The sequence below is a fragment of the Lithohypha guttulata genome (assembly GCF_036872675.1).
Source record: "Lithohypha guttulata strain CCFEE 5908 chromosome Unknown scaffold_8, whole genome shotgun sequence".
NCBI lineage: Eukaryota > Fungi > Ascomycota > Eurotiomycetes > Chaetothyriales > Trichomeriaceae > Lithohypha > Lithohypha guttulata.
This window is the reverse complement of record NW_027042757.1, coordinates 314,116-328,802: the sequence shown is the minus strand read 5'-3', so window position 1 is coordinate 328,802 and position 14,687 is coordinate 314,116. Positions and strand designations below refer to the sequence as shown.

The following is a 14,687-nucleotide window of genomic DNA, read 5'->3' as shown; positions in this document are numbered from 1 at the left end:
CAGAGGGTGAACGTCATTTCTCACCAGGCAAGCAGGGTACCCCGCGTTGTGCCCACCAATTTCCCTCCAGAGCCTGAGGAATGGGTTCGCTCCAGACTGCGATGTGACGAATAGCCTTGGACAAAGTCTCGTGCTATGTTTGATCGCATAAATCAACCACGAGCAGACGGACATTCAAATCACCACCATCCGACAAACCTCAAGGTAGAGGAGGCGCACATTTATAAACCTCGTTCGATCGGTTTCGGCCGGATAGAGCAAGATAAGGTGTATCGTGGCTAAATCGCCCCATGCTTAATAAGATAAATGATTGAGGAGATCGCAAGATCAACAAAAAACGAATCCGTTTGCCCTCCGAACCTGCCTGTGTTCACAAACGCCATTGTCACATAAAAACGACTATCCTGATCGAAACATACGTACCTTCTATCAAGCACCAAATACAAATTCACCATGGCCGATTCTCCCATGTACTCAGCGCCTGTACCGGCGGCAGAGAAACCCATTCTCGATAAATTGGTCCTCGTTCGCGACAAGCTTACCCTCTTGAAATCCGACAAATCGACCTACGTGAAATCGCAGGACATACTACCACTTTACGATGAGGTGGTCGAGCAAGTACATCAGCTCAACGATGTTCGAGGTCCGGACCATCTGGTTCAGAACAGAGTCGATTCTGTCCTCGATGACTGTCTACAATTACTTTCACTCTTCTTCATGGCGATCGGTCGCAACAACGAAGCACCAGCATTGTACAGTATGACCTCGAACATCACCAGATTATGCGACCACTTGAAAGAGGCTGCTTTTTACTACCCAAGAGACCTGGACAGTCTAGACAACACACTTAGCAATATGCGACGGACACTGAATAAAGATGCAGACAAACACAGCCCATACCTGTTGACGAGAATAACGTATCGTATCGAGTTGTGTGAGACGATGTTGAAAGAGCTGCGAGATTTCCTGAGTACACTGAGCCCACCCATGGTTCCGACATGGGAGAAGCTTGTTAGCATTTTGAGAGCGATAGCTGCTTTGAACACAAGGAGCAAGTATGTACAGAACGACCTGGACGAGTTGAGAAACCAGCTGCTGGAAATCAAGAGCCATATGCAGGACGGGAAGCTCCCAGGAGAAGAGGGACAGTTTGCAGACGGTCAAAATTTGGTTGTACCGCTCCTGGAAAGATGTCTCAGGTTCATTCAAATGGTCGAGGAAAGGTAAGTGTCGTCTAATTTCCTCTGTGAGAACGATTGACACTAACTCCGTGCCAGAGAAGGAAAGATTGATCCTCGATTCCAGGAGACATACGACAAACTTATCGATATCCGAAATCATCTGGAAAGGCTGACGATGACACAAGCTTGGTCTTTGCGAGAAACGGATCTTTTTATGTGGCAGCGAAAGCTCGATCGCATTGATGATTCGAGGCGAGATGGCAATTTCTTCGACGCCGAGGGACATCCCGCCGATTTGCATGCGCAGAGGGTAAGTGCTTCGACGTAATGTCCCAGACCAATACTAACCTGTCTAGACTCTACTATACCTGATCCGCAAAGGTTATGCCCTCATCTACCAGCTCCTCATTGCTTCCGAGCCTGTGTCCGAAGCATTATTACCCATTTACAACCAACTGCTGACTCTCCGAAAATGCCTGATAGAAGTCAAGAAGAACGGTGGTGTTTCAAATCCTCGCGAACTCTACCCATACAGTATGAAGTTGAACTCGATCGATAATATGCGGGTCGATGGAAAGTTTCAGATTGGAAAAGATATTCCAGAAGGTCAAGGCGCGGTTAATGACCTACTGGCCGAATGTTATGATATGGCATATGATCTGAGGACAGAAGCTGAGGAAGCACAAGACGACGATTGAATGGGGCTCTTAAGTATCTGCTTTACATGGTGGACAAGGAGCTATCGTGACCGGCTTACACATCGCGATTGTTGTGTCGATAGGAGGAATATAATCCACCGTACGTGAACCAGCTCTCAATATTGAGTAAACTATATGCTGTTTCTCGAACCACAAACGTCTTTCAGGGTGTTTTAGCTTCTGCTGTACTAGCGCTGTGATAGGCAGGGGTACCTCGGTAGCTTAGCCTCGAGCCAATGAGAGTGGTCTAGAATGCAATTGCTGCGATTGCGGAGTGAAATTATTTTGCACAACCTGAAGTATGGGGTGACCTTTCAGACCACCAAGTGACTGCTCGTTTTTATCAGCTTTTGTGGCTCTTGCTCCTGTCGTTTCATGCATTTGGCCAGGTGACTTGACGATGCAGCCACGAACACCCTTACTGCGCGCGACCGCGCAAAGGGTACGATGTCCACTCGATTTGGGTAGTCGTCGACAGTATGCTCAGCATGCGAACACGGGCCATGGCACTGCACGAAGACGAGCCGCTATACCACCATATCAGAAGATCTTGCGAGGTTTCGAAGATGTGCGATCAGTATTGGGTGAATCGCGGAAGCTCACTCTGGCTGAGAAGATCCTGTACGCACATCTGGACAATGTCGAAGAGAGCTTGCTCGAGAACACAAACAACGGCAAAAACATACGCGGAAATGCTAATCTCAAGCTCAAACCTGATCGCGTTGCAATGCAGGATGCCTCAGCCCAAATGGCAATACTTCAGTTCATGACCTGCGACTTGCCCTCCACAGCCGTCCCTGCGAGCATACACTGTGACCACATGATTGTAGGCGAGAAAGGTGCTGACACGGACCTACCCAACAGCATAGCTGGAAACAAAGAAGTATATGACTTCCTAGAAACAGCAGCTAAACGATATGGAATCGAGTTCTGGCCCCCTGGTGCTGGCATTATCCACCAGACTGTTCTCGAGAACTATTCGGCGCCTGGCCTGATGATGCTGGGTACTGACAGTCACACCCCAAATGCAGGCGGTCTAGGAGCCATAGCCATTGGAGTAGGTGGTGCCGATGCTGTGGACGCATTGGTAGATGCACCCTGGGAGCTCAAAGCACCGAAAATCCTAAACGTGCGTTTGGAGGGCAAGCTTAGTGGCTGGGCTAGTCCCAAAGACGTGATTCTACGGCTTGCCGGTCTGCTGACAGTAAGAGGCGGAACTGGCAGTATTATCGAGTACTCAGGGCCTGGTGTAGACACACTCAGTGCGACCGGTATGGCCACCATCACAAACATGGGGTATGTACATCTGATTTCGTTTTCGTTCTGCACACAAAGACCCCTTCAGCATGTGATTCATGTCCAAATGCTATGCGCGAATGAACGGGTCGTGGATACATGGCTGAATCTCATACTGCTCACTGGATGTACTTTCTCGGGTCTCAGTTCCTAGGCTAACAATTGGATAGTGCTGAAGTGGGTGCCACCACAAGTATCTTTCCTTTCGCTGAAAACCATGTTCCCTACCTAAAGGCTACCGGACGATCCTCGATCATAGACGCCGTGAAGGGCATTGCCTATGGCAACGAGTCATACAATTTTCTGCGCCCAGATTCAGGATGTGAGTACGACGAGCAGGTCGTAATTGACCTTTCCACCCTCGAACCCCACATTAATGGTCCTTTCACTCCCGATTTATCTACACCTCTGTCAAAGTTCAAAGAAGCCGTGGAGGTGAACAGATGGCCCAAGACGTTTGGTGCTGGCTTGATTGGCAGCTGTACCAATAGTTCTTTCGAAGACATGACAAGAGCCGAGGATCTGGTCAAACAGGCACAAGCAGCTGGTCTACGGCCCAAGGCTGACTTCTTCATAACTCCTGGCTCCGAACAAATTCGAGCAACCTTAGAAGAGAGCTCAACATTGGACACATTTTCCAAGGCTGGTGGTACTGTCCTGGCCAATGCCTGTGGTCCTTGTATCGGTCAGTGGAAGAGAACAGACGGAGTCAAAAAGGGCCAAGAGAATGCCATCCTCTGCTCCTATAACCGCAACTTTCCTGGGCGGAACGACGGTAATGGAAAGACCATGTCCTTCCTCGCTTCGCCAGAAATAGTTACTGCTATGGCCTATTCCGGATCTACAGAATTCAATCCTCTGACAGACACGATCCCTATGCCAGGTGGCAAGACCTTCAAGTTTGAGCCCCCAACCGGAAGCCGGTTGCCTGGCTCCGGCTTCGCAATTGGCAACCCGGCCTTCTTGCCCTCTTCGGCTGAACCAGACTCTAGTGTACAGGTCGTTGTCGATCCTCAATCAGACCGGTTAGCCTTGTTGGATCCCTTCCCACCCTACGGCCAAGGTGAGTTGAAAGGGCTAAAGGTGCTATACAAAGTCAAAGGGCAATGCACAACTGATACCATCTCTGCAGCTGGGCCGTGGCTGAAGTACAAAGGCCACCTGCCTAACATTTCTGAAAACACTTTGATTGGTGCTGTGAATGCGGAGACAGGTGAGACCAATGTGGCCTACGATGCTGATGGGACGAATATGTCTATCCCTGAATTGGGCAAAAAATGGAAGCAACAAGGGCAGCAGTGGATTGTGGTAGCTGAGGACAACTACGGTGAAGGATCAGCAAGAGAGCATGCTGCTTTACAACCTCGTTATCTGGGTGGTCGTATTATCCTCGCCAAGTCATTTGCACGAATCCATCAGACCAACCTGAAAAAGCAAGGTGTGATACCTTTGACGTTTACGCAGAAAGAGGACTACGATAAGATCTCTGCCAATGATGAGATAGAGACCAGCGGACTTTGGGACGTGCTGCAAAACGGTGGAGAGGGTCATATCAAGATACTGGTTCACAAAAGAAGTGGTGAAGTTGTCGAAATTCCTGTGGAACACACTCTCAGTAAGGATCAATGCGGATTTGTATTGGCTGGAAGTGCGCTGAACGTCCTCGCTAAAAAGACCAAGCCTGCAGCTGAGCAACCTACAACAGATTCATGAAGATCACCAACGGCAACGCACTGGAATACGAGCGCAAATACTGCGGAAGGTTGCGATCTGCGTCTTGACTCATTATCCGGCGAAGATCATCATCAGCTCCAACTTCGATATCTGGGGATGCAACTGCGGATGTGACAAGGCTGCAGCCGTTAGAAAGGTTTTTGTTGAGGTGCAAACCCGCACACGATTCCGATCTACTTGTATGCACGATTTGATCACCACTGATTGAAATCAAGGCCGCAACCTCTGAACACGGAAAAGTGTCCTGATCTGGTTATCGTCCTTTGGAGTACTCGATCAACGTCCGTGGATCGGACAAGGCTTCCACGCCTTGGAGTTCATCATCACCTGCTTCGCTTATCCGTTATCGTGAGCCAGGACCGGTATGTTTGCGCTTGTTAACTTCTGAGGTCAATACTTTCATCTGCAGGGTATCACAAGCCGGGGCCGCTCAGCAAAGGGACTCGATGTCGTGAAAAGTTTATGTTGGAGGACAATACCAGGGCAAGCACGACAACGAATGATCACAAAGGCATTATAATGATATGTGGCTAGCATCGTCAAAGAGCATCTAGCTTGACGTCGATTGGCGTCATACCGAAAGCCTCCCTGCCTGAAGGACAGCCAGCCACAATTTGTTATCAATGTGCCTCAGAAAAGAGGGGTCAGTAGGTTTAGTTTCAGCTACACCAGAAGATCCGAAGCGAAAGTCAACGTATCGATTACATGACTGTAAAGCAGGTATGAGATCGTCGCAGTTGTTACCCTGGTTTGTCAAAGAGTTTGAAGTCATGCTGCCTGGTGGTGTATCGTGCATTGGTGCCGGAAACTCTAGTCCGCAGCGCGAAAGCTACGAATCCAAGCATTCTCTGCCCTTTTCCTCGGACGCGGCAGGTTTTGGACAATACTGGAGCGACACAAACAGCTTTTCTGGCGTCTTCTGTACATTGCATGGATACACAAACGCAGATACAGCATGCGACTATTGACTGATCTTTGGCGCGCACATTTCTTCGAGCGCTGTGTACTACCGTTAACTCAATGTGTCAGGCGACAACGTTGTGTATTTTTGTCGCTGTGAATTCAAGAGATTGAGGTATTCTTCTAATGAAGTAATCGATAGCGCTGAGCTTCCGAGATCTGTAAAACGTTCGTGGAATGCGATTACGATATGTTGTATTTTCTCACGATACAGATCTGAGACATAGGACGTCACTCCACATGCCCAACATTGCGTGCTTACAGCATTGACATGGCACGGTACTTGCTCTGAGACCAGAAAGCCGCGGGGTTTCGCTTCTTCAATCAGTGACCATACAAGGCATAACAATATCAGTACATCATACTGCACGATCATAGACCTTACAGTTGCTATAACCAGTTAATAGGAGATGAATGGAAATACATTACACGAAGATAGCCAGCGAGTGGTTAGATATGCTCGACGGAAAACGCAGATCTGCGTGAGCACACGAGCCGTCTATGACGAAGACATCCGTAGGCGCGGGCTTTTTCCTGCATGGGTGGGCAATCTTTTTCAGTAACACAACAACTCGATTGGGAAAACCGCAGGCACGAAAACAGCAGCTCGATGTCATGGGCTTGTGTGAGCTCCCGTAAGTGCAAGGGCCCCATGTAAGCTGAGACCGGACTGCGCGATGAGTGGTGGGAAGGTGCAGTAGCGCTTCGAAGAAAAGCTCTAAATTCATGCGTTGATGATCTAAGAAAAGAGTGGCTGGGAAGAATTTGGGCAGGTTGCTGCAGGCACAGGGAAATAGCTGTCCAATCGCGAGATACTGCTTCGGAAGCTTGATAGCTCGTTAACGATCCTTCTTGTAACCATTTTTGTGCTGCCTTGCTTACCCTCATCGCAGTACAGGGCGATGAACACAAAACTGCCTCGCCCCCAGGATTCATACCAGTGTTGAGCAATCTGGGGGCAAGGCAACCCAGGACTTGTGCATGGCCTCGTAGCTGCGGTTCGCAAGCTCGGATTGCGGTGTTTGCTGCTATTTTTTGCTAGAGTAGGAGCAGACTGGCCAAGGGATCCCAGGACTTGGTCATAGCCTGGGTCGAAAACCGACAAGCCCTTGATAGTATGGGGGCAGCCATGGAGTCATGATAGACGAAAGTAAACACGTTTGTGGCATGTGAGAGCGTGGAACAAGTGGTTTCGACAAGGAACTTCGCTTTGCATGGCATAGTCATGGCTGACGAAAAAGAATGCTATCCCACACTGCGGCTTCTCCTTGTAGCAAGGGCGCGAACCAAGGTGTTCTGTACCAGAATGAGACGTTACCTTTGGAAGGATCCGATGCAGATTGGCCGTAGCAGATTGCAGAGATAATTAGACTGACGCCGCTGGTCAATGGTCGCGGTTGGAAAGCTAAGCCAACCAAGCCTTCCGTCTTTTCCTTTCTAGGACAGCGCAATCTTAACAGCGACGAGGTAGCATCTCGACAAGAGCCTCAGAAACAATCTGTAACGTCCGCACACTACAGTGATCTGCTTTGCATATTGCCCAAAAAGCTATCCGGGTGGTTGACGGTGTGTGCTGCAGCTGTTTGTTGGCCACCGCGAACAAATCCGACTGCTTTCCCCATACTTCATCATCGATTTCCGATTAAACTTCCGCTTCAAACGGCAAACGATCATCATAACCAGAGTCTTGATTGAGGTTTGCTAGCGTGCCTGGCTTGCTGTGGACCCTCGTTGCAATTTGGCATAGAGAACCAAAGCAGGTGCAAACCAATACACAGTAACAGGACTTTTCCTATTCCAAGACTCGCTTTGCTGCCAACGAAGCTAGAAGGCCTCAAGTACCACTTGCTTCGTCAACCCGACATAGAGGCTTTGCTCGGCTTTCCTGGGCTGCAGACTTGACAGAGCCTCCGCTCTCAACCAATCGGTAGCCATAATTGGAGTCAGTATACTTACCCTGAACCTGGTGAATTTTGGTCGTTGGCCTCGCCCATTTTACTCCGTATCACAACGAAAGCTCAATTTCGGCATATAACCCATTGACCGACGCCTCTTTTTCCACTATCCTACCGGTTTGGGTTTACACTGGATTTGACCTTCACCTCGACCACGACTACGACCATAACACATCCCAAAGAAGCGAAGAGGGCGCACACGAATTCACGTACACAGAAACACTAACTCACTGTCCACTTCCACGAGGTCCACGCGATCTCTCCTTGCTGGCGGCTCTTATCGACAACGTTGGGAAGGACGATCATCATAACTTCCTGGACAGGGCGCTGAATCTTGCATACCTCCTGCATCTTCAACTTAGTAGTCAAGCTGTCGAAACGTTCACCACACCTATAGCTCGCTAGACATTCAGCTCTGTCTGCAACCTTGCGGCCACCTGATTCTCCTCAACGACCTGGCAACTTGATTCACGATGTTGGCCTACGAGACATACCAACCGTCTTTCGACCCAACCATGACATACGGGTACAAGTGTCACAGCTACAGCGATGTCCATTATGCGAGGAAATGCTCATATTCTGCTCCAACGTATCAAGCACCACACAACATAATGATACTGGGTGCCACGGGGACAATAGGAACTTACATCACCAGAGCCATCGTGGATGCAAACTCACAGGGTCACTTCGGAAGGATATCAATATACACTTCTGAAAAGACGATAGTAGAAAAAGTACAAGACATCTGTGCTCTCGAATCATGGGGTGTAGAGATCTTTGTGGGTAGCTTGGACGACGAAAGGCGGTTTAAGGACGCATGCAGAGGTGAGCACGGAAGTCAACGAGTGACAGAGCAGGAACTAACAAGATGTGCAGGAGTCGACACAATAGTGTCTTGCCTCGGTCGACATGCCATCGAGAAGCAAATACCGATAATAACCTGGGCTGATGAAATTGGTGTTAACCGTTTCTTCGCTTCAGAGTACGGCACAGATATCGAGTACTTCCCAAATTCCGTACACGAACCTCCACATCAGATGAAGCTGAAAGTAAGAGCACATATCGCCCAGACAAAGGGTATGGAACACACTTATGTAGTCACTGGCCCATACTCAGATCTCTATTTTGGAGCCATGAAAGAAGCACCAACAGCAGGTGGCTTTGACGTGGAAGCTGGTCAGGCATGTCTGCTTGGCGACGGTAACATGCCTGTGAGCTTCACGGCTATGAATGATGTTGGCAAATTCGTCGTTGCAGCACTCATTAACTATATCACTTCGCGCAATCAGACCTTGATTGTGCACAGCTTCACGGCCACACCGAACGAAATCCTCGCAGAGCACGAAACACAAACGAGGCAGAAATGGAACACGCAATATACTGACGCTAAGACGCTGAAGGTGATGGAGAAGCAAGCATATCAGGTCTACTCACCTTTGGCTACAGTGTTAACACTCAGAAGGATATGGACTGAAGGTGGTACATTGCACAAATTCTATGATGATTCGCTACTGGGATTCGTCGAGACAGAAACTCTAGCAGATCAAGTACGACTCAATATCGCGAAGCAAACTGGTCGTGTACCTGGTGGTGTCAGTTTGCTACGAACACTCAGTGCTGTGTGAAAAATGATTGACAGCGAGAAAAGGCAACACGAATCTCCAACAACATTTCCGACGGAGCCGGCTCCGACTTGGTCAGCCTTGCTGGCAAAGATTCAAGGATGCGGCTCCGCACATATGCTGCTGCCAATCAGGAAACCTGAGCAGCAATGTTCCACGCTCTCCTACGAACGTGCGGTTCGGGCAGTGGTGAACCAACAATAGTCTCGCCTGATTCAGGGATTACATCGTCACGAGTACGAGTACGGACATCCGTTATCGGGCAACTAACTACGTTGTTGGATCCACAGGAAGGAGACGTGGAATTAGGCGACCCAAACTGAGGCATACGTGTCAAAGATCTTTCAGCTCCATCAGCATGTGGCAGTCGAGACAATTATACGACCCGACCCAGAACCACAAAAGTCCGATATTGTACGGGTCTAGATTTGTCGGACGTCGCTCTCCAATACATTATGCCGACAACGCCGTATCAACAGTTGATCGGGAAATGATATCACCTCGCTACCAATCCTCATCTATCACGAATTGACGACTATTCGAAAACAGACTCTTTGATTAACTTCTAATGTTAATGTTCTTCAAAACAACCTTAACCAGCTTGAAACACCAAAAATGTCGTTGTCACTCTAATCACTCAAGATTGAGTTTCAGAGCATCTCGTTCTTCGGTCCTGCTGGGGACGGCAATGCATGCCGCCTACCTATTGGCACCTTATTGCCTATCTTATCATGTCATCATCATCTCCTATGTTTTGCATATGCCGCCCTCTAGGGCTGGCTAGGTCAGGGAAGGGCTCATCATCATGGCATCTCAGCCTGATATAGGTGTTGGTTACATCTACTTTGGGATGCATATATACACGAGCAAGCGGGGATAGACTTTGTTTGAGATTCTTGTGATCTGTACAGATTCCAATATTGGGCATTGGTGGTTACCGATACTGTTTCTATTGTCATCGACCAAATATTTTGGACTATTTGGTTGTTTATAGCTTATGATACTCCATGAAGTTAGTGCTTTGCAATTATTATCTTCTCACTTTAAGTTATTACTTCTAAAGGAGACAGATGTCTAGCTGGTTAGTTAGGAAGACCATATTGTTCTTGTCACACTTTGTCAGACCAGATCGTGTTGTTTTTCCAGCCTGACCTCGAGACCCTTTTTTCAGGACTACTGTGATGACTGGACTACTGTGATGATTATGCATATGAGTCAACCTTTGCCACTGCTCGCGAATCTTACATTAGCTTATCAGACCACCTGTACGATCCCTCATGACTTGTAATACTCAGCAGCGAGCCACAAAAGAGAAAAATTCTCTCCAGCACAAAGAGGTAGCGTCTCTCAAGGTCACGCGTAAATATCGAGAATGGTTCAGATGGTGGAATGATCGGGAAGATACAGACGCTCAAGGAATGCTTCTGCCTTCACCATGCTGAACTGGCGAGACTGACACCGAATCTCGTTGATCGTACATATCAAGGTTCGTGTTTACGTCGTTTACACATGAGATAAATATATAGTTGCAGGCGCATGTACAACTGAGCCAGGTAGTAGCTGCGTTGACCTCAGAGAATAGTGAAGACTTAGTGTGAGGAGATGAAGCTGGCCAACTATACGTACACAGAGCAGGAGTGCTTGAGGCTTATTATGTTTTGCCGCTGCTTGCATTGTAAACAAGCACTTTGACGGCAAACGTTGTATGTCATTCGCTTCCCCACGTGGCAAGCGCGTCTTGAACGCGTTTCGTGTTCGCAACTTCCCCAGAAATCTATGATTGTCGCATGTACTGCTGGCACGAATTGCTACAACGATTCACAAAATGCCGTTTATATGACCTTCTTACAGACGTTCGCTGGTGTACTACGTCGATCTCTGCTCAACATGGCCGGAGAACCAGATACGCGACAAGAAGGTACCTTTTCTACATGCAGCTTCGCAATCGTGAGAAGCGACATGCTCAACGATGCCATGATCAAGGAGGTTGGTGCGGATATACTTGAGTATATGGACAATGCTGATACGTGTAGCTTTGCGATCAAATTGATTTGCATGGAGGAACATGCCATCTCGACAACTACCCTGACGATAGACTAGATCTGGACAATGTCACCCATATAATATCTGCGACAACTGACTTTCCAGACTACTACAGTGCTCTGGATCGCTTCATACATGTTGTGAAGCCCACATGGGTTACCGTGTCCATAGCTACTGGCAAGCTAGCTCATCCTCGGAAGTACAGCCCGGATCCAAATCTATTCATGAACGACGTTGTTGCAACATGCGTAGAACTTCCTCAAGGTGATGCAGATGCAATCGCCGGCGGTATTCTGGCGATGGGCGGAAATTACTCATTTAAGCTGACCTCTCAAATTACACACGTGGTTGCTTTGAACATGGAAAACGACGTATGCGAGTCAATCCAAGAGAAGAATTTGAACATAAAGATGGTTCTGCCACACTGGTTTGACGATTGTCTCAGACTAGGAAAGAAGATCGACGAGGGTCCTTATCTTCTACCTGATCCAGAAATACTCAATCCACCACTGAATCAAGCTCCTTCATGCTCACCAAGCCGGAAGCATCTATCAGGTGCTACAAGCGCATCCCCTTCCAGTACGAAAGCTCCAAGTCTAAATGGTAGAAAAGGACTCAGGGTGTTCAAGAAGAAGCGAATATTGCTAGAGAAGGACCTACAGATTAGTGACGTGTTGCGAGGTGTCCTCAATGGCATGATACTTGCCAGCGACGGTACGGTCGTCGACAAAGCCTCTGAGGCTGACATCCTTGTTTGCAAATATCGAGACGGACAGAACTACAACTACGCCACAGCGAAGCAGAAAGATGTGGGCAATTTGGCATGGCTCTATTACCTGATTATACACGATCTCTGGACTTCCCCACTACGACGCCTACTTCACTATCCTCTTCCGAAGAAGCCACTCGAAGGCTTTGCTGGACTAAAAATTGGCCTGTCAAACTATAGCGGTGAGGCACGGACTTACTTGGAGAACCTAATCTCTGCAACAGGTGCTATATGCACCAAAACATTGAAGCAGGACAATGACTTCCTCATTACTGCTCATAGAAAGAGCGAGAAAGTGAACGCGGCGGAGGAATGGGGCATCACGGTTGTCAATCATCTTTGGGTTGAGGAAAGCTTCGCTAAATGGCAGAAGCAATCCATCACAAAATCCAGGTATACCCACTTCCCAACCAAGACAAACCTTGGTGAGGTTGTGGGCCAGACGGAGATCGACCGCAAAGTCATCGAGGCAAAGTTTCTGAATCTGGATGCAATACCCTCGGAAACATTGCCTGGTCGCCGTAGAATTCAGGCTTCTACTAAAGTCAACTCATCCGTTCCCCCTTCTGAAAGCTCAGAACGAGGAAACGTTACTCAAACCCCAGTGCGACTGCATAGTCAAGCAAATGGCAAAGAGAATGGAACTCCTGCCACCGAGGGTTCGAGAAAGTCCAAGACAGCCGCTGCAGTCAAGTTACAAGAAATGACTCCTGACATTGCTCTCTTTGAGAAGGAAAGGAAGCGGGTCGGAGGAGTGGTGTACGGAGGTCGACGTAAAGATGACCCTGAGCGTGTCGAGCCGGGGCGTAAGCGATCTGCAGAGCCTGCTGAACCCGCGATCACAACGAAGAAAACTCCGAAACGTCAGCGAACAGGTCCGACGCCTGTTGAGATACGACTGCTAATATCTGGCTACAAGCCTTGGGTCGGGAACGCAAAGAAGGAAGTCAACGATACCAAAAAGCTCCGCGAGCTTGGCATTTCTATCGTTGATGTTCCTGCAAAGGCTACACATTTTGCCGTGCCAGGCATCGTACGTACACCGAAGTTCATGGTAGCTGTTGCGTATGCGCCTATGATTTTAACGACGGATTTCATTGAGGCGTGTCTCAGTGCAGACGAGCTTGTTGATCCTAGCGATTACGAGCTGGTTGACAAGCAGAAAGAGAAGGAGTACAAGGTGAAGCTCAAGGACGCACTCCAGAAAGCTCGAGAGAACGACCATAAGCTGCTGGAAGGGTACAGTCTCTACTGCACGGAAAAGGTTAGTGGTGGGTATGAGACATTCAAAACAATCGCTGAGGCAAACGGAGCCTCGTTAGCACCTTATCGAGGTCGACAGATGACAATCCCTTCGCGACGCGTAGGAGAGGACGATGCGGAGACTGCAAATGAAGTCGTGCTGCTGAGTAGTGACACAGCAGAGGACAAAACTCTTTGGCCGAAATTTCAGAGGGTGGCCGCGGACAGTCGGCGTGAGCCTTTTGTATTGCTTGGCGAATGGCTGTTGACGACAGCTCTTCGACAGGAGATCCAGCCTTTTGAGTCTTACGAATTAACGAAATTAAAGGCCAAGTGATGCACAGGGTCATAAACGACATTGTTTTAGGTTGGCAGATTGAGCGAGGTGTATGGCGCATATCTCGACGTTTTGTTTGCAGCGTTCTGGGTGGCTCGTGGCAGTCGAATTTGTCGATAGGTCCAGCAGCACTATTGCGAGTAAAAGGTGGCAGATTTGAGGATACGATCATGACTAGAAGAACTTGACGCCTTGCTGATCGTCCGTTCCAAAAACTTGGGCTCTGTTCTGTTTTGCCAACACAGCAAGGCCTTTTCTTAACACCTCCATATCCATACCATGGAACTCTTGGTTTTCAGAAGCATCTCCTTCGACAATCTCGTATAGGGTGAGCACAGAGCCCTTCTGACCCGTCTCATCCACCCACGCTGCAATTGAGGTTGCCCACTCCTCTGGTCGCCGCCACCATATCCAAGCACTGGCCTTCGCGCTGGTCACCCATTCTGCACGCTGCTGTCCATCCTGGCTGACCATAAAATCTATGACTGTCCGTATGTCTTCAGGATACAACTTCTTGTTAAGCTTGGCATTTCTGAACAGATCCTTGTCCTGATAATCGACTATTGATATCTGGAAGATCTTGTAATGTCGGCAGTAACGTTGGATAAGACGGGACCAGCGCTTGAGTTGCGCCTGCCTGGCGGAGGCGGACGTTTGAAGAGTGAAGAATGGTGGATAGCCTGTGTAGTGTTCGGAGAACTTGAAGGGTTCGCTTTGGTTTTGTGTCAGTGTTGTCATGATTTTGGTCGTTTGATCGCTGTATCTCTTCGTCTTTCGTTAAATTGCTGGACTATTACTACTGTACTGGTCAGCACTTGACCGTGGAGGGAGAACTCCACAGTTAGCCGAG

General features: G+C 48.5%; 5 protein-coding genes across 5 annotated transcripts; 4 read left to right on the top strand and 1 right to left on the bottom strand.

Annotated features, from left to right (window-relative positions):
* Positions 1 to 453: 453 nt before the first annotated feature.
* On the top strand, positions 454 to 1,879 carry LTR64_008252 (uncharacterized protein; the record flags this gene model as incomplete). Its single annotated transcript, XM_064902567.1, has 3 exons — positions 454 to 1,223; positions 1,278 to 1,491; positions 1,538 to 1,879. The coding sequence occupies 3 exons, from the start codon at positions 454 to 456 to the stop codon at positions 1,877 to 1,879; spliced, it is 1,326 nt and encodes a 441-aa protein (XP_064751043.1).
* A 400-nt stretch (positions 1,880 to 2,279) lies between these two features.
* ACO2 (aconitate hydratase) lies at positions 2,280 to 4,888 on the top strand (the record flags this gene model as incomplete). Its single annotated transcript, XM_064902566.1, has 2 exons — positions 2,280 to 3,175; positions 3,346 to 4,888. 2 exons carry the CDS (start codon positions 2,280 to 2,282, stop codon positions 4,886 to 4,888), a joined length of 2,439 nt encoding a protein of 812 aa, XP_064751042.1.
* A 3,409-nt stretch (positions 4,889 to 8,297) lies between these two features.
* On the top strand, positions 8,298 to 9,449 carry LTR64_008250 (uncharacterized protein; the record flags this gene model as incomplete). Its single annotated transcript, XM_064902565.1, has 2 exons — positions 8,298 to 8,649; positions 8,701 to 9,449. The coding sequence occupies 2 exons, from the start codon at positions 8,298 to 8,300 to the stop codon at positions 9,447 to 9,449; spliced, it is 1,101 nt and encodes a 366-aa protein (XP_064751041.1).
* Positions 9,450 to 11,333: 1,884 nt separating this feature from the next.
* ESC4 (regulator of Ty1 Transposition) lies at positions 11,334 to 13,837 on the top strand (the record flags this gene model as incomplete). Its single annotated transcript, XM_064902564.1, has 2 exons — positions 11,334 to 11,432; positions 11,480 to 13,837. 2 exons carry the CDS (start codon positions 11,334 to 11,336, stop codon positions 13,835 to 13,837), a joined length of 2,457 nt encoding a protein of 818 aa, XP_064751040.1.
* Positions 13,838 to 14,011: 174 nt separating this feature from the next.
* LTR64_008248 (uncharacterized protein) lies at positions 14,012 to 14,575 on the bottom strand (the record flags this gene model as incomplete). The annotated part of the gene is made up of 1 exon (XM_064902563.1): positions 14,012 to 14,575. One exon carries the CDS (start codon positions 14,573 to 14,575, stop codon positions 14,012 to 14,014), a length of 564 nt encoding a protein of 187 aa, XP_064751039.1.
* Positions 14,576 to 14,687: the final 112 nt, after the last annotated feature.